Source organism: Condylura cristata, unplaced genomic scaffold (genome assembly GCF_000260355.1).
Source record: "Condylura cristata isolate star-nosed mole 26May11 unplaced genomic scaffold, ConCri1.0 scaffold00001, whole genome shotgun sequence".
Classification (NCBI taxonomy): domain Eukaryota; kingdom Metazoa; phylum Chordata; class Mammalia; order Eulipotyphla; family Talpidae; genus Condylura; species Condylura cristata.
The window spans coordinates 51,266,665-51,286,309 of record NW_004567102.1 but is presented as its reverse complement, the minus strand read 5'-3'; the positions used below and the strand labels follow the sequence as shown (position 1 = coordinate 51,286,309).

Below are 19,645 nucleotides of genomic sequence, written 5' to 3'. Positions count from 1 at the left end.
TTCATTGAAGAATGTCATTGAGATTTTTATGGGGATGGCATTAAATCTGTATATTGCTTTTGGCAGGATGGCCATTTTGATGATGTTAATTCTCGAGATTAAAACCTTTTTGATTCATCAATCAAAAAAGATAAACTCTTGCCATTTGTGGCAACATGGATAGAGCTGGAAGGGATCATCATGCTCAATGAAATAAGCCAGAAAGAAAAGGAAAAATACCAGATGGTTTCACTCATAGCAGGAGTGTAAGGGATAAGGGGGAAAAAAAAAAAAAGCAATCATAATAAAGTAAAAACAAAAATCAATGAACAACTATAAACCAGAGACATTCTGTGGGGGAGGAAAGGGGAATAGGACCAAAGCTGGGGTGGGAAGAGTGCACTGGACTATGGTGATAGCACATGAGTGAACTGGTGGTGGGAAGTCCACAGGGATTACAACCGAGATGAAAAAATGTACAAAATGAAGAATGATGAAAAAAAAAAAAATACACACACACACACATATATAATAAAGTATTAAAAATAAATAAAACTTTTGGGGATAGGTCCCAACTACCAGAAACCTATTTATAAAGGTACTCTATGATATCCAAAGTTTTATATCCACTTTTTAAAGTGATATAAAATTATAGATTGGTATAGATTACATGTAAAATATATTAATTCTTATGTAACTCAGACAATACTATGAACCATAGAAACTGTTCTATGTCAACTTTTTGTCTACTTTTTTTCTACCAGATTTGTCTCTGGTCATACACTGGATTATTGTAGCTATAGTGGTTCAGGACATTTTTTTTTTTTAAAGATTTATTTATTTGTGCATACAGAACTGGGGTACAGGCCAGAGGCTCAGGGGTGGTGAGAGACTTCACCAGAGACAGAGTGGGGAGCAGAACAGGCAGATCAACGAAGTGCACTGCTGAGGGGAGCAGCGGGTGGGTCAGGAGAGGTCTGCCACCCCATGTGGGCACCTCCTAGGCAGGCGGGAATTGAACTCATGCGGAAGTGGCTTCAGATTCTCAGTGCTGTGCTTTAACCCGCTGCGCCACCAGGGAGGGCCAAGGTTCAGGACATTTTAAGGAAATGTTAGACTAGCTAGGAAAGTTAGACTTAAAAAAAAATACTTAGTTAATAATACTTCTATTTAGCTTAAACATCAAATATGGGATCCCATTTGTATGAACTTATGAAACTGTGCTTGGTGTTCCTCCGAAGGAAAACTAGAGTTACATTGTTTTTTCGGAAGGAGAAATAGCAGTGAAACTGCTAAGGAGGTAGGTCTATGCTTACATACTCAGGAAACAATAACAGATGTCTAGGAAAGCAGTTATACAGAGAAATATAAGCTTTAGGAGGGCAAAATAAAGCAAAGCCAATTAAAATTTGTTATGGGGAGCATGAATAAATTTTCCTAGAAGAACAAGATAAAAAGAAACTTAAGTAAATCAGAAACATAAATATGACCCAGGAAATTTTATTTTACCCTGTCATAAACAAGCTCATATGAAAAATACAAATTACATCTAATATTATTGTCTTGTTTTCTAATATTATTCTCTTACTTTTGAGATGACTTTAATTCCCAATTCTGGGGCTCTCCCTGGTGGTGCAACAGATTAAAGCACCGCATTATGAAACTCTCTGCAGCCACTGCAGCACAAGTTCAATCCTTGTTCCCAGAGGTGATCCACATGGCATGGCAGACCTCTCCTGACCCTCCCGCTGCTCCCCTCAGTAGTGTACTTTGTCAACCTGCGTGTTCTGCACCCTACTCTGTCTCTGGTGAATTCTCTCACCCCCCACACCTCTGGCCTGTACCCCAGTTGTAAGCATAAATAAATAAATCTTTTAAAAAATGTTAATTCCCTATTACTCAGCAACCAAAAAAGAGAAACACATGTCTTTTGCAGCAACTTGGATGGAACTGGAAAAGATCATGCTTAGTGAGATAAGCCAGAAGGAGAAAGAAAAATACCGGATGGTTTCACTCATAGCAGGAGTATAATGGACCAGGTGGAAAATAACAAAAATAATGAACAACCATATACCAGAGACATTTTGTGAGGGTGGAGTGGGGAATGGGATCAAAAACGGGGTGAGGGGAGGGAAATGCACGGGATTATGGTGATGGCACATGGGTGACTTGGTGATGGGAAACCCGCGGGGATTACAATTGAGATGGAAAAAAAATGTACAAAATGATGTAAAATGAACTTTTGTAATAAAAAAAATGTTAATTCCCAATTCTCAGGAATATATACCTACCTTCCTTCTGAGGTGTATTGCTAGTTCTCTCCTCTTGGCTATCAGGGCATGGTAAAACACTTTAGATCTTAAATTCATTAACAAATCTACCTTCTGTGAAGATGAAATGAATTTACATATTTTTAGGAAAGCTGTTGCAGACTTTCAAGGTATCCTTTGTAATTCTTGCTCTTGGGAACCTTGTTAGACTCTATTCCTCCTCCAGTAAATGTTTCAAGTACAAGCCTGAATGTCATCTGTGACAACTGTATAACTTTAATCGGAAAGAGGAAGAGCCACACAAGGTAGGTCAGAGAGAAAATGGCCAAGTTCCAAACAAAAACAGCCCTCCTACTTCCTAAATAGCACGGAGCCCTCTCTAGCACTATGAAACAATTCGTGACTTAGACTCAGTGTAACATCCAGTTAGGAAGACGTTTCCTTTCTTCCACATAAGGATATGTTTGTGAGGAAACAGAAAACAAGGAGTATCTTCTTTAAAAAAGGATAAAGAGAGTAATAAATTAACTTCTAAGTACCATACATCTGGAATATCCAAAAGTATATAGAAAAGAATCAAGGAAAGGTAGCAAATATCAGAAAAATAAAAAGACCAGAATACACAAACATAAAAGGAACTGAGAAAATCCAAGTGAAAGCATAAAAAAGTGCTCTATGAATTTTTTAAAATTATAAAGTACTCTAAAGACAAAGCACTTAAGGGCAGATGAAGAACCTCCTATAATAATCATCAGAATCTGAATAATAAACTTAAATAGTCCCCTTGGTACACTGTAAAGTATGCAATTTTAATTATGTGATTTTTCAGCTAATTTCTGCTTCAAAAACAGCAAAGTACTTCTGCTTACAAGGTGGCAGAGACAAGAACTTTTCTGAACCTCTCATATGTACACTGTCATCAAAATTTAAATTAGCAGAAACATGCCTTTGAGTTAAATCATAATTTGCCCTTAGATCTATTTACTGAGAACCCACTATGTGCCAAACACTGGTGGCATACACTAAACAACAATGCATTTGTAAAGCACTTTTCCCTTTGCAGGTTCTCACAATTGACATTTTAAAACAAACTGTATTTGTTATTCAGCATTAACTGCATGTGCTGTAATATATCTATCATTATTAATTGCTCCTACTCAGGAGAGGCTTAGCTTTTCAAGACAAAATACATCCAGTTGTGCTTGTGAATATATACATATTTTGCATAGTTATGAATGAAAGTCAATCAACAGTGGTAAATACAAACAGATTGTCTGAGAAAATAAAACAACAGTTTGGGGTAAAAGAAATTGCACATTTATCAGAAGATGTCCACAAATAATTAATTACTGGAACACAATGATAATATTCTCTTAATGCTAGAGTCTCTTAGAAGAGTATACTCATTACTTTCTAACCATCTGTCATCACTCCTCCCCAAAAAACTAATTAGGGTTTCATCCAATCACACATTATAAATCATGCAAATGTAGATGGCCAAAAACACAATTTAAAGAAATTAACATTATAACATTTTGTATTTTAAAAATCAGAGGATTAGCAACTAGCCTTTCTGATTTCAGTAATTACCCTGCTTATTTTTCTCATCTTTTTCTGGTTAATTATTTAACTTAGAAAACTGAAATTAAAAAGAACTTACAGGTAGTAGAGTTTTCCTGCAGCAGGAAGTTCCCTTTTCCGGTAATCTATCCCAGAATCGAGTTGGACCGTATTACAGTACTTCTACAATTCAAACACATAAAATATTTTTTTAAATAAGTGGGGGCATAGAATTATAATCTTTCTGCTATTCTTTATTTAACTTTTGAATCTATTTTCAGTGAAGTAATGAACTCAGGACAAATCAATAAAACTCACAGAAAAGTCATCTCAATTGCAATATTAAACACACATCAAACCATATCAGTTTTAAAAAGCTAAAATTGATAGCATTCCTCCCTGAAATTTTGCTAAAACATTGCTGTCAGCAAAGTCCCCAAATAACTGCACTGGAGTTTTTTTAAATCCCAATTTCCACAACTCTGAAATTGGAGATTGTCAATAAGGATAATTCAAAGGTCTCTAAGCATCATGTTGGGAGGGAGACTGTTGAAAAGAGCTGCACCAGAACATTATGATCCACTTCTGAAGTCAAATGACCATCCGAAAGTGATGTATAGGTTTATCTGACCTTCACTTCTAAATGACTGACAAAGCCCTTGTTCTTACTTTCCTACCCCACCATAGTGTTTAGAATTCTTTCCTTCTGCAGAAAATTCCCTTCAACTTGAGTCTTCCCAATTTCTTTCCTTTCTATCCCCCCAAGATGCATATGGGCATGGAAACACCACATACACACTTCTTCAGAAACAACAGAACTTTGGCTGTACCTATCTGGCCAGTCCCAGAGTTGTTTTGAGAAAAGAGGAAATAGATATTTATTTTTTCATTCCAGTAGAACAAGGGCAAACAAGGGTTTCAGTGCAATTCAAAAGACATTTACAGAGTGACTTTTATGTTTTTGTTCAAAATGAAAAATGCTTTATGAAAACTCATCAGGAAAAATTAGATTTCAACATTACTAGTTTTATTAATGAAAAAAAACTGTATTTTGGGGTTAAGGTAATTGTGGTGGATTGTATTTTTTAAAGATGATTACAATTCTCTGTCCCAACATGTTGTAACACCAACATTCCAACCACCAAGAAGGACCTCTCCTATCCCTCCTCTTGAATCCTGTGGCTATGAGGAAAAATCACACTATGCATCAACACCCAATATTACATTCAAATCAGTGACTTACTCATTGGTCAGAACACTCTCTCTGGAACCCTGAACTACCAAGTTAGCATCGAACATGGCAACGACGCCATGAGAGAGACTGAATCAGCCCACACAGAAATGACCAGGAGAGTTCTTCTGTCTTCATGAAGACAGAGACGTCTGATCAACCCGTTGTTCCAGTTGTAGCTATTATCTTATCAAGGGAGTCAGAATTGCTAGGCAAGCTATTTCAAATCCCTGAACTACAAAAACTAGAAGAGATAATAATGTTTTAAGCCTCAAAATGGTCATTTTCTATGCGGCAATAGATCATCAGACTATTAATATTTGAGCACACCTGAGATGTAGCAAGATTTCCTGAAATTTCATCCTGGATTTTCCTGCTATGCAAGGGCTGGGGGGCTGTTTACCTGTGCTGTAAGGACTAGGTATACAAAGCAGCAGCAATGATACATTTCCCCTTCTCTGTGCTACAGCTACTTAGGGGCTCAAGGAAGTAAAACAGTCCCCTAGGACTGAGAGGTTTCCCCAAAACTGAGGGATTTCTCTGGATGTAGAACTTTTAGTGCGAAGACCAGGACAGTCCTGGGCAAAACTGGCACTGTAAATCACCTGAAGAGTGAAGACTCTAGGCTGAAAGGCTGGAATACATATAGCCTTTTGAGTTATATACTAGCAAACATGTATTTAATACTGTACAAGATGAAGCTAGCCCTCTGAGGAAAGCTGTTTTTTGAACTGGACCTAGGAATCATGCCACTCTATAAGGCTTTACCTGAGCTACCAGTGAGCCACCCCATACATCCCTAGCTAATCACACGGTCCCAGAATCCATCTCACCAGAAAGGAAAATAGCATCGCCCAAATGTATGCTCTCCACTCTCCTCTTGATTCAGATGACCTGTTTTTAAAAAGTGTTATGGCATAGCTTTCTTCTTCTCAACTTTGAGTAATGAAGTAAACTTAAGAAAGGAGATTCTTCTTCTTCCTTGCTCCTACAACAATTGTGGGGGCTTAGTACCCAGCACAAAAACAGAGATGCATTTGTCTAAGTAGCATTTCTTACTCTCTGTCTCTGAGGGAAGTCTGTCCTGGTAAGGTAAGAACCAGGTATTCATAAAGTACCTGTACCATAGATGACGTATTAAATAGAATAGCAATATGTTTATATAAATGTGTTGCTCCAGGTTCTCCATTTCTTTTAAACTACAGTTTATCTTATATGACTCATATTCCTAATTTAGTCAAAAATCTTTCTTCTTCTTTTTTTTTTTTTTTTGCTGTTACAAAAATATGACTAATGGAAGTTATACAAGCTTCAATTTCTCTTTCTGGGTAACTAACTTCTCTCTTTTATGAGTGATTAAGCCCTACTAAATGATTGCATTTGTACATTCACTAATCACCACAAAGGAATACCTAATCAGCAGCAAACGAACTATAACCAAAGCCCTTAGATGTTAGCTCCTAATTGTCTGAAAAATACTAACACTCAGTTTGTATTTTTAAAGAAAAATAAACCTCAAATTTTCAAATTTTATTCACTTAAGCTAGATCCCTCAAAACACTTTTGCAAAAAGATGGAGGATGGCAAAAGCTAAGCAATTTCTAAGTTGAGAATGAGTCCAGTCAAAAGCGTATGACCTCTTAGTAACTTCCTAATTTCCAGGGATAAGACCCATGACTTCTTATCATCATCCAATTCAGATGCATGAAACCTATCAGCTGTCAAATAGAATTTATTTTAAAATAGTTTGTGTAGGGCCCTTCCTGATGGTGCAGCAGGTTAAAGCACAGCACAATGAAGCTGTCCGTAGCTACTACAGCATGAGTTCAATCCCTGGCTAGGGAGGTGACCCACAGGGTATAGCAGACCTCTCCTGCCTGCCTGCTGCTCCCCTCAGCAATTTCTTTCCATTGATCTGCATATTCAGCTTCCCACTCTGTCTCTGATAAATCCTCACACCCCTGCACCTTTGGCCTGTACCCCAGTTCTTCTTTGCATAAATGTATCTTTAAAAAATAAATTAGTTTGTGTATTTATGTATACAGAGAACAATTACAATTATACAATCCAGAGTGCAATCTGGAAATTTAGGGAGGAAAAGGAGGAAGGATAACACATCCTTGGGAACATAGTCATGAGTCAACAAGCTTTGAGTTGGGAAAGAAAAATTCACTACCCAAAGAGTCACACTTCATCGGTTTGCATTCTCCTCAAAATTTATTGTGTACATTTTTAGCAATTCTAAATAATATCATTAGGAAAACAACCTTCTCACAAAATATCTATGTCCTGTTTCTCTTCTGTTTTTTTTTCTTCCCAATTGGAACAAAAAAAATATTCTTCAAAACCTTAACAGAGGAGTCCAGCAAAATGGTAGCAAAGTGAATATGATTGGTTCACCCTCTCCATATATTCACAACTAAATTTCAAAGAATAAAGTCAATAAGCCCTGAAAGATAAAAAGATGACTAGAGAAGGAATCAAGGGCAACAGTTCAGCAGAAACGGGTAGGAAAATCTGTAACTGAAGAGTATTTGCAGTGATACTGGAAAAATATGAATTTACATTCCCACCAACAGTATAAAAGAGTTTACTCTTCTCCACATCCTTGTAAACTCTTGTTAATTCTCATCTTGATATTAGCCATTCTAACAGTTATGAAGTAATGTTGTTATAGTTTTGATTTACATTTATCTGGTGATTACTGATGTTGCACATCTTTTCATATACCTACTGGCCATCTGTATATTGTCAATAGAAAAATGTCTATTCAATCTTTCCATTTTTAATTGGATGTTTGGTTTTTCTTTTTTGAGTTATGGGTTCCTTATAAGTTTTGGATAGTAACCCCTTGCTAGATATGTACTTTTGCAAGTATTCTCTCCCATTTAGTGGACTGACTTTTCATTTTGTTGACCATTTCTTTTGCTGTGCAGAAGCTTTTTAGTTTGATGTAAGCAACTTATTTATTTTGGCTTTTATTTCTGTGCCTTTGTGCCTTTATTCAAGTAATTGTGGCAAAGACCCAAATCAAAGGAGTTTTGTCCCTATATTTGCCTCTGTGAGTATTGTGGCTTCAGGTCTTATGTTAAATCTTTAATATATTTTGAGTTTCTGTAAGTGGTGTAAGACAGGAGTACAATTTCATTCTTCTGCAGGTGATCCTCCAGTTTTGCTAAGACTTACTGATGAGACCATCTTTTCCTTATTGGTATCCCAAATATTAGTTGACAGTATATTTCTGGGTTCTCTATTTTGGACTGTTTTACTTTTATTCCTTTACCATATTGTTTCAATCAATAGCTTGGTAATATAGTTTGAAATCAGCACATTAATACCTCCAGTTCTGTTCTTTCTCAGGATTGCTTTGGCTATTAGGAGACTGTGGTTCAATGCTAGTTTTAGCATTTTTCCCCCCAATTTCTGTGAACAATGCCCTCAGAATTTTGATAGAGCTTGCACTGAATCTCTTTGGGTATTACTAACATTTTAACAATATTAATTATCTGATCCATGAACACAATATATCTTCCCATATGTGTCTTCAATTTCTTTCATCAATCTTAAAGTTTTCAGATCCTTAGTTACACTTGTTCTCAATTATCTTGACATTAATACTATTGTAAATATGATTGTTTTCTTTCTTTCTCAGATATTTCATTGTTAGTATATAGAAAAAAATAATTTCCATGTGCTATGTTTTTGTGTACTGAATTTGGAATTTATTAAGTAGAACAGTTTTTTTAGTGGAGTCTTTTCTTGGTTTGTGATATCATCTGGAATAGAGTTTTACTTTTTCCTTTCCAACTTGGCTAGCTTTCTTATTTCTTTTTTCTTTCCTAATTGCTCTGACTAGGACTTCCAGTACTATATTAAATAGGAGGAGTGAGAGCATGCACCTTGTTACTGAGAAATAAGGAAAAGTTTTCAACCTTCCACTACTGTGTCTGATACTAGCTTGTGTGTTTGTTCAAGGGCAATATATCTTCCCATCAGTTCTCCTAGGATTTTGAGACTTCTTAGAATTTCCACAGACAATGCCTGCTTTATGACATGCCTTCTTGCTTCCTCTTGCCAGAGAATTCTTAAGTTCATATGCCTTCTCCAGATTAAGCACTGACCACTTCCCTTTTGTTTTCTCAAAGGTAGCCTACGAGCAAGTTTATCATTTCTCCCTTGCCTCTAGATCTTGTCTGACTTTCTAAAGATATACTCTAGCCATCTGCCAAGGTTCTACATATCATCACCATCAGAAGCATGTTCAGCAGTCCAGTCATAGGGTTGGGTTAAATGTGAATGAGGTGTCCAGAGCACTAGCAGTGTCCTTGGACTAGATAAGACGTTCTTGGGTGAGAAGTTCTCTGTAGCCCTTGGATGGACTTCCTGGTGAAGTCTGTGAAGCAGTTAGAATTTGTGTTCTTTCTAATGACCTCCAAGAGTCTTATCTGTTGTTTTCCCAGTCTCTACCTTCCTCAATTTTTACATTTTCATGATTCAGTACTCTGGATGGGCAGAGACATAGGCAGCATTTGCACACTTGGAGGAATGGGGTTCTCATTCACATCCTCTCATCTTTCCCTGGAGAAGAAATCACAGACCAACAAGATCTCTCTTGGTCCTAAGTCATGCTGCCTTGGGGATGGGGTAAGATGGGTTTAAAACTATTTTTCTTTCTCATTGCATCCAAGCATATATTTTTCTGCTCCAATTAGGACTCCTGAAATTTCACTGGAAACCTGGACATACACAAATGCTCTCTCATCCTTGGGTAATTATTTAGACAATGTTTTCCAAGGATTCCCACACTGTGGCCAAAAGGAGCTGTTTCATGAGATGCTACAGGGTCCACAGCCAGGACTAAAATGTATATGCCTATTACCTGATGCACAAGTGGCAAGACTCCTCCCAGGCCCCTTGGCATATGGTGCTGGATCCAATAGCTCCCAGAAAGGCACTTTTGTCTGTGGATAGACAAATTGTTGCTGTTGAAGGAGGGACATAAATGAGAAATGCTTTATTCAGCCATGATATTGATACTACTCCACCCCGTTAATTTTTTTTAAAGATTTATTTATTTATTCGTACAGAACTGGGGTACAGGCCAGAGATGCGGAGGGTGAGAGGATTCACCAGAGACAGAGTGGGGTGCAGAACAGACAGATTAGTGAAGTACACTGCTGAGGGGAATAGCGGGCGGGTCAGGAGAGGTCTGCCTCGCCATGTGGATCTCCTCCAGGGCAGGTGGGGATCGAACTCATACAGAAGTGGCTTAAGCTTCTTTGTGCTGTGCTTTAACCCACTGCACCACCAGGGAGGGCCACCTCATTAATTTTTAACAGTGGCTACTTAAAGAGAAAAATAGGAATGAGACTGAGGAAGAGGAAGACAGAAGAAAATAAGGATAGAAAGGAATGAAGGGGGAGTTTTCAATGTTTAGTATATATACGCTTATGTGATGGCTGGTCTTGTTAGCACAGCATATATTCATTTGTCTCATGAAATTTTACAAAAGGGAAAATCTTAGAGAATTCCATGTATTATCCCCAAATAGTAGTGCTCAGAAAAAGTTGATAGCTGTTTTATTGAAATCACACCATTATACATTTCTAACTGTCATAACAAGAAGAATTTTTAATTAATACTCCATTCTTCTCCTACTGTTTACTTTATACAAGAAAATCAGAGTACTTATTTCTGAGGTTAAAAAAAAGAGAGAGAAACATAATGACATTTCACAGACTGGAAAGAAGTTAATGCAAGTACCTTTTGAAAATTCTTATTAAAAACCATGCTACCAAATGCTTAACTGAAGCTCCCATGAGCACTTTTTTTTTTCCATAAAAAGGATTTGTGAATACTCTTTTAAACTAATGGGAATTCCCACTATATGTGCAATTTTGAAAGTATTTTTCCAAAGTCCAGCAAATTTCAGCCTCCCTGGTGGCACAAGGGTTAAGTCTCAGCACTACAAAACTATCTGCAGTCACTGCAGCACTAGTTTGATCCCCCATCCTGAGAGGTGACCCACAGGGTGCTGCTGCCCACTGTCTCGCCCACTGCTGTCTCGCTCCCCCTCCTGTCTTGCCCACTGCTTCCCTCCCCAGTGTACTTCAGTCACTTGACTGACTGTTCTGTTCTCTACTCTATCTCTGGGGAATCCTCTCACCACCCCCCTGTACCTCTATTCTACACCACAGTTCTGGTATGCATAAATAAAACACATCTTTAAAAAAAATCCAGCAATTTTACCCATAAGGTATTTCCTTTTTCTATACAAATAATCAAAAGTAAATGATAAATTATGTATTTTAAAATAAGTCATACTATAAATGCTCAAAGTTCATAATACAAATGATTCATTTATACTACAACCACAACTTTGGGAATAATATGGAAAACTCACTCAATAAAATATCTAGCTTAAAATATAACCCCTGTCCATTTTCAGAGACTTCATTATGAAGAGTTTTAGTATCCAGGATAAAATAAATATTCTAAATTCTGGTTCTGTTCTTTCCTCATTATCACTTTTATCTGAGGATGAAAAGAGGAAGAGAAAGAATATTAATTCAATCAATCTTGCAACTTATTCTTATCTCTGATAAAAGATCTGAAGCGTAAACTCAGGTATTAGCTAAGGCAAGATATGGATAGCAATATGTGTAACTTAATATTATTATGACTAAAGATAAATTATACTTTTAAAAAAGAAAGAATTCCATATTGATAAAAGCAACAAGGGATATAATTAATTTACCCAAAGACAATAAAGTCATAATATGCAAATATAATGCTAAAGTCATAATATGCAAATATATATGCATTCACATGCATATACTTTTACTTACAGGCAAAAGTGATACCCACTAGAACACATCATTGTTGTATGACTGACAGTTCATAGTCCCACATTTGTTCTGATTGGACTGTCAGTGCAGTACCACTAGTTAAAGAGTTTGATTGATCATACTTATTCACAGGCGCTACAAAATTATAAAATGTCTAAAATGTGTAATCTTCTGTTTTTATTCTGCCTTCCACATACAAAAATATTTCAAATTGGCTCTCTTAACCTCTGGCGACATCTTAGCATGCAGTCCCTCTTTTTTACTACCTTGGTTTTTTTCTCTAAAAAAAAAAAAGTACAAAATTATGTAAAAATAAACTGTTATAAAATATTACAAAGTAAACAAAAAGAAACATTGTATATATTCCTTGCCTTTATATCTCAGCTTTCACTATTTTTAACTTTCTTTCTCTGCCATCCTCTCCTCCCTTCTAAGCCTTGTCAAGTCTTCTCAGGGAAATCTTCACTCTATTCCAGTTGGAACAAAAATAAAATCAATAAGCATGACTATTAAACCAAACGTGATGGGAGCTGCATCCAAATAAAGTGACAGCATACAAAAGTCCTAGTCACCAACTTCTGAACATCAACTTCTAGGCTGAGAAAGAAGTCAATTCAGAATTCACATAAATTTCCATTTCATTCAGTGATCCTTCATAACAGCTAGCATTACAGAACGTAGAAAATTTTTTAAAGTGTGGGTCTAATTTCACTTAAGACATTGCTCTTTCATATAGTTGTTAGATTTGTAATCCCCAACATTAGTCTGTATTGTAATAAACATTTTTTCCCTATAGTTATTTGTTGTTATCTCTATTTCCTCTGCTAAAACATTCTGATTTTACTTCAGGACAATATTCGTCATTGTAACCCCAGTGGCTAAGCACTTAATGAATGAGTGTTGAAATATGAATATTGCTTTCTTCTATACCATCTTACAAAGGTATAATATTTGAGCTACCTGGGGCAATTGAGCTTTCATAGAATAACTAGTCTAAGATCTTAGCACCACATTTAGAACACTGTCTGGAGAAGAAATCTATCATAATTTGAAACAAATAATTTATTTTAACTTCTAAAATTGAATTCATAGCAAAATAAAGGGCCACAAATGTTTAAGCCCAACCCCATCAGTAATAGATTTTTTTAAAGATTTATATATTCATGCATACAGAACTGGGGTGCAGGCCAGAGGTACAGGGGCAGTGAGAGGATTCACCAGAGACAGAGTGGGGAGCAGAACAGGCTGACCAATGAAGTACACTGCTGAGGGAAGCAGCGGGTGGGTCAGGAAAGGCATGCTGTGCCATGTGGATCACCTCCCAGGTGGGAACTGAACTCATGCTGAAGTGGCTTTAGGTTCTTAATGGTGTGCTTTAACCTGTTGTGCCACTAGGGAGGGCCCATTTATAGAATTTTAAGAAATATAATAAAGCAAAATCACGAGACTTGCCCAAAGTCAGCAAAAGAGCCAGGCTCACAAGGAGTTGCCTTCTTGATCCATTGATTTTTCTGCTCTGTCATGGAAACCACATAAATATCTATGATATGACTGCATGGTTTCTTCTACTTTAAGAATTTTAAATATTTAATCTATTTTCAAAATTATATCAGGGTTTATTCAGTTAATAAATTATATCTTTACAGTATTTAAATTCTAGCAATCATTATTCATTATTGCCTAAAGAATACACTAAAAAGATGTACATGCCTTTAGAAAAAACTTATAAATTTGCATTTTATAAAAACCAAAAAAGTTTTGAACACTACTGATAGTAAGGATACCTTCTGATTAAATATTAAGGACTTTCTACAGATTCTATATCACAATTTCATGTTTGTATATATGTATTCAGAGGACAATGTATTCAGAGGACAATGCCTCAGTGATCTATATATACTTTTTAACACCAACTTAAAAATGGGAAGTGTAGATACAGTCAATAGTAAATGAGTATACAAAGTATTTTGTACCACACACCCCTCATATACTATATAGCCCAGAGAGAGAGAGCTAAATTCACTATAGCAGAAAAAGATCTCTTGGATACATGTTAAGGCTCAAAAACTTGGCCAAACTATTGTTCACTGTACACACAGTTTGTGTCTTCATGCTCAGATGTTGTTGAAACAGCAGACTTAAAAGAAATAATGTCAATGAATCCTACCAAGCACTATACATGACCTCTGGGGTAATTAGCAATCATTCAAAAGCAACAAGACTAAAATGTTCTATTCTTTATTACTGTCAGCTCTTATCTTGATCAGCATTTTAATAAAGATGGTTCGTTTCTAAGACAGTTTCATGAATCAGTCATAATTACATTCTGACATGCAGTGAATAGTAAAGCAAAACTAAATATCACTTCATCAACCTTTCTAACCTTTATGCAAGTATTAACTGTAAATAATTTTTACACAATCCTACAACAGAAAATCTGCATATTTCTTAGCTTTGTACATACTTTACCCCAAATGAATTTCCTGTGACCTATACCTGAAAAACACAATCAGCCATAATTATCCAGTTTTGTGAGATGTTCAGGTGTTGCCTTTCAGAGTTCAAATCAACTTCAAGTATAAAAGGCTACTTTATTCTACAAATGGCACAATATGCAAAATGGGTTAAGTAGCCAAAAGCATCCTCAGAGCATTGTGGCTTGAAAGAAGTCTACCCAGAATCAAAACGTCAGAACAAAAATACACTAAAGCAAAGTGACACTTATAAAAATAGATTCATAGATTACACATTAAAGAATGGATCACTGATGACTACTGAAGTCTTATAATTAAACTATTTTAAAAGAAGGATATTAATTAGAAGGAAATCTGTACATATATGTGTCTAAAGGATAGGATATTTTTTAATATAACTCTTAATAGCTGATGGAAGAGACTGAATATTTATCAGAAATATAAAACTTATCAGAATACTATTCTGATGTTGAGGATAATGTGTAAACTGTTTCAGCTCCCCCTCAAAATGCATGATTTACTTATAGTTCTAAAATAAATAATTTATTTTTGCCAAGGGTTAATTTAAAAAAATTTTGATTGTCAAAGTAAACATAATTCAACTACCAGAATAAAATAATTCTGCATTTTGATGATTTGTTATTTCAAGTCTCAGGATATGTCAAAATAAATGCAATGCTCTGTCAAGAATAATTTGTTTTCCAAGTGATAGGTATAAAATATCCAGATATCTGGGTTCCCAAACTTTCATTTCCACTGGGTTTTTCAAATGAGAAAGTGTTGCAGCAAATTCAGTAGATAATATATTTTTACCCAATTTTTTTAAGCAAACTTATTCCATTCTTTAAATAAAACAGGAATATACTTATTTTATTTTGTGCAACTTCAACTTGAAAGATAAGTTCTTTCAAAAAATAATCTAAATCCTTTCCCTATAAGTTTGTACATTTTATTATAAGACAAGCTTACTAGAATTGTACTTATCTAAGTCAAAAAAGGAATATAATAAGCACCTTTTTTATATGAGACTAAAAACACAAAAATAAATGTCTTTCATTTGATCATTTCATTTAATTCTTTTACTTAAGTTTTCTGGATCATTATTCCTCTTTCTTATTGGAGGTGCAAGCAAAGAAGGGAAAAGAAGTATTGATTTAAGAAAATAGATTTCCAAAAAAGAAAAAAATAACGTGATTAAGATTTAAACAAAAGCTAAAGATGGTTCCCCTGAGCCCTGATGAGGTCCACTACCTCATTACTAACAACTGAAAACTTGTGATGCATTTTGTTTCAAGAGAATCCAAAAGTTCTTGCTATGAAGCAGACAGGGGGTGCAGAGTCCATTCACTCTTTCTGTATCACGACCATTATGTAAGAAGTATAAAACACTGCCTTTATGCTGCCAAGCCACAATGACTCTTCCTACATCAAAGGATTTTCACCACTAGGGTTTTTTCTTCAAAATTTATTCAAGCTAAGGGCAGAGAGACAACAATTCATACACGCTAATTACGTCTAATTATCTATTCCCTTTTCTGACCAGCTTCGGCCAGTGTTATTTGCTATCTGGGTTTCTCACAACCTCCCTTTGCCCTGTCCACCCAGACCAACAGTGAAGGCTTTGAAGAAAACAGTCGTGGCTTTTTAGAGTTTTTTCAATATAGAGTTCAAGCAAATTAAATAATTATTCTGTTAGTTTTGACACATTTATGTGTTAAATATGAGGACCTCTTGGTTAATTTGGCAAATTCCTCTCAGCTCTTCATGGTTGGAATCATAGTAACACCCTCTCTTACAGGAGCTTCTCCTCATGTTTTCTTTTCATGATCTAAATGAAATGTTTATTGGATTAAAGTTCTTCTCTGCAGACCTCCATGGTGGCCTATGACAAAGAGCTTAAAAGTTCTATTAATTGGCTTGAGTTTGCAGGGAGGAGAAAGAATTTTATTTCACATTACATCACTAGCCAAGAAAATTGCCACATGTAATTAAACTAATTTATCTCATGAGTCAAAGAAACACTAATTCATATTTAAGATACACTTCCTTTAAACCATTTTTGTCATCAATGAATTGATTTCCTATAATTTGACCAAAAATTACTATTATTCTAAAAGAGAAGTTAAGACCTAAAAGCACATATTTTACATACAAGCAGTAGTTTGCTGTGTGTTATTAGATATAAATATATAATTTACATATTTCGTGGAAACTCTTTATTTTCATTTAATATAAGGCAGTTACAGAAAATATTATTTTAAAAGGCATATACCCCAAATTATTTTTCTATATGTAGGCCCCAGTGAATGCAACATGTATATACTGATGTAAAAGCAGACAGAATTACATTTTAATTTCACATCGCAACAATTTTTCCCCTAGACATTTATTACTTTCAAGGACACTGCACAAATGAAGTTTAATATCTGTTACTATAACAGATTTTCTTAAATGCATTTTCTCAAATATATGTAATAGGTTAGCTTATAAAAATATCTTATGTAGATGTCCTTAATTTATTTAACCTAAAACTTGATAATTACAAAATATTTTACAAGTCAACTAATATTTTTTGTATCTTAAAATATTAAATACTAAAATTCAAATGAATCCTTTGTGTGGTCTATGGAAGAAAGCCACAACTCTTTTCAATTCAGGAGTCCAGTTTACAACTTTTGTTCTATGGTTTTTTTCAATCTTAAGTATTAAAAAGCCAACTCATAAGTAAAGACATTATCACACTAACAAAGGGTTAATCCCTGCTAGGCTGACTCAGGTGACAACATCGTGGAGATCAGGGGGGTTGACACTAACTTCAGAGGCTGATCCTGATTATTTAGTCCTGTGAAAGCTCTAGTATTGAAAGTTATAATGAACGAACTGACAAATCAATTTCCCCAGTGAATTGAAAACTGTGGCAGGAAAAAAATGTTAAATATACATTTAGCTTGTTTATAAATTCTAATGCAGGTGGTAGGACAAAGACAGACTGTTGAACCACTTTATCTAAGAGTTATAAACAATTTTTCTGAAGTTAATGATAGAGATCACATCTTCAGAAGAGTTTTCAAAGAGTTCACTATATGTATAAAACTTCTTTGGAAAAGCTCCTCAGAAAACAAAAACACAAAGACTAACATAGCTTTTTTTTTTTTTAAGTTTATGTAAGGGATATAAACAAATTGAAAGCCACTAAACACTGAGGAGAAGAAACCATGTCAATACTTGAACATGAAACAAATATTATAAAAATAGTAATAATAGTCACAGCAGCAAAACTATTACCATCTTAGATTACAAAGTACTTTCATGGGCTGCATGTTTAAACCCAACAAATGTTTACCCAAATCAGGTTAGGATCTTTCCAAATGGACAACTCTTCATCATGGAAAAAAAATTCATATTTATGAATTAATGCTAGTAACTTATTTTTCTCTAATTTTATTATATGGCATTCATCAAAGAGAAAATTATATTGTAAAGTGCCTTAGTTATTTTTAACCAGACTTCAATAATCTACTAATCACCTGATACAATTATTCTAAAAAAGATATTTTAAAAACTTAAGAAAAATATTACTTGCTAAAATGTCATTATGAATAAGCATTAAAGTGTTATAATATTGATAACAGAATCTATCATTCTGTCACTATCTACAATATTTCACAGGAACATTTTCCATGGGTGGGGAGGGGAAAAGTACTTTAGTTTTGTCCACATTGTTAAACTGATTAAGAAAAATCATAAGGGCCCTCCCAGGTGGTGCAGCGGGTTAAAGCACTGCACTAAGAAGCTTAAGCCAACTCTGCATGAGTTCGATCCCTGCCTGCCACGGAGGTGACCACATGGCGCGGCAGACCTCTCCTGACGCCCAGGCCCGCTGCTCCCCTCAGCAGTGTACTTCGTTGATCTGCCTGTTCTGCTCTCCACTCTGTCCCTGGTGAACTCTCTCACCCTCTGCATCTCTGGCCTGTACCCCAGTTCTGTATGAATAAATAAATCTTTAAAAAAGAAAAGAAAAATCATAAAAGGTAAGTTAACAAAAATTTTTTATAGCTCTAAAAGTTATTAAGAGCATTTATCTATTTCAGAACTCATTATGTAATGAGTCAAACTAGTTTATGAAATTGCAAGTGCAAGAGTATATAGACAAATGTTTATGCAAGTATAAAATACCTAACATATTATGCATTGCTGGAACTTTAACAGATGAGAAAAACAATGCTCACAAAGGCATCGATTTATCAAGAAGCAAATAATAGCAGTTCAGTCAAAAAAAATAAGTCAGACAGAAAACTAAAACTGTATGATCTCAAATATATGTGGAATCTAAAAATTCCAAACCTATAGAGACAGACTAGATTGGTAGTTGCCAAAGGTAGAGAGGATATGCGGTGGGTGAAATGGGTGAAGATGGTCAAAAGGTACAAACTTCAAGTTAAAAGTAAATTTATTCGGGCCCTCCCTGGTGGCGCAGCGGGTTAAAGCACAGCAGTGAGAAGCTAAAGCCACTTCCACATGAGTTCAATCTCCGCCTGCCCAGGAGGTGACCACATGGCCGGGCAGACCTCTCCTGACCCGCCCACTGCTCCCCTCAGCAGTGGACTTCGTCAATCTACCTGTTCTGCTCCCCACTCTGTCTCCGGTGAAGTCTTTCGCCACCCCTGAGTCTCTGGCCTGTACCCCAGTTCTGTATGCACAAATAAATAAATCTTTAAAAAAAAAAAGTAAATTTATTCTGGCATGCATAAGTTCTGGGAATATAATATACACACAATGACCATAGTTACATACTTGACTTGACATGGTAACTGTGCTGTTTATTTAAGTTTCTAAGAGAGTAAATCTTAAGCATTTCCATGGCAAGAAAAAAGCCACAACTAGGTGAAGTACTGGATGCTAACTAAAACTATTGTGGTAATCATTTCACAACATATACATATGGATCAAATTTACTGTATACCTTACACTAATACAATGTTATATGTCAACTATCACAATAAAACTAAGAGAGGGAGAGTAATCCACTTGTTATTAACCTAAGAAATTAATCATAGTCTTCTGATCAACCTCTCTTCTTTTCAAACACAATCGTTTTAATATATATTTACAATGCGATAAGATTATGTTCAATGAATGTTATTCAATGAATGCACATTTAAGACATATTCTTTTAAAATAAATATATTCATAAGAAGGCAGATCTTAACCAAAGCTCTTATTTGTCATTACTGAGTTACTTGAAAATGACAGTGGTCTACACTTGAGTCTTTTGATTCATCA

General features: G+C 35.4%; 1 protein-coding gene across 2 annotated transcripts in view; it reads right to left on the bottom strand.

Annotated features, from left to right (window-relative positions):
• LACE1 (lactation elevated 1) overlaps positions 1–19,645 on the bottom strand; it is a 133,329-nt gene that overhangs the window by 51,123 nt on the left and 62,561 nt on the right. For both annotated transcript variants that reach the window (XM_004673751.2, XM_012724463.1), the window contains exon 8: positions 3,910–3,992. In XM_004673751.2, coding sequence (XP_004673808.1) covers positions 3,910–3,992 — 83 coding nt within the window. The remainder of the gene's footprint in view (positions 1–3,909; positions 3,993–19,645) is intronic.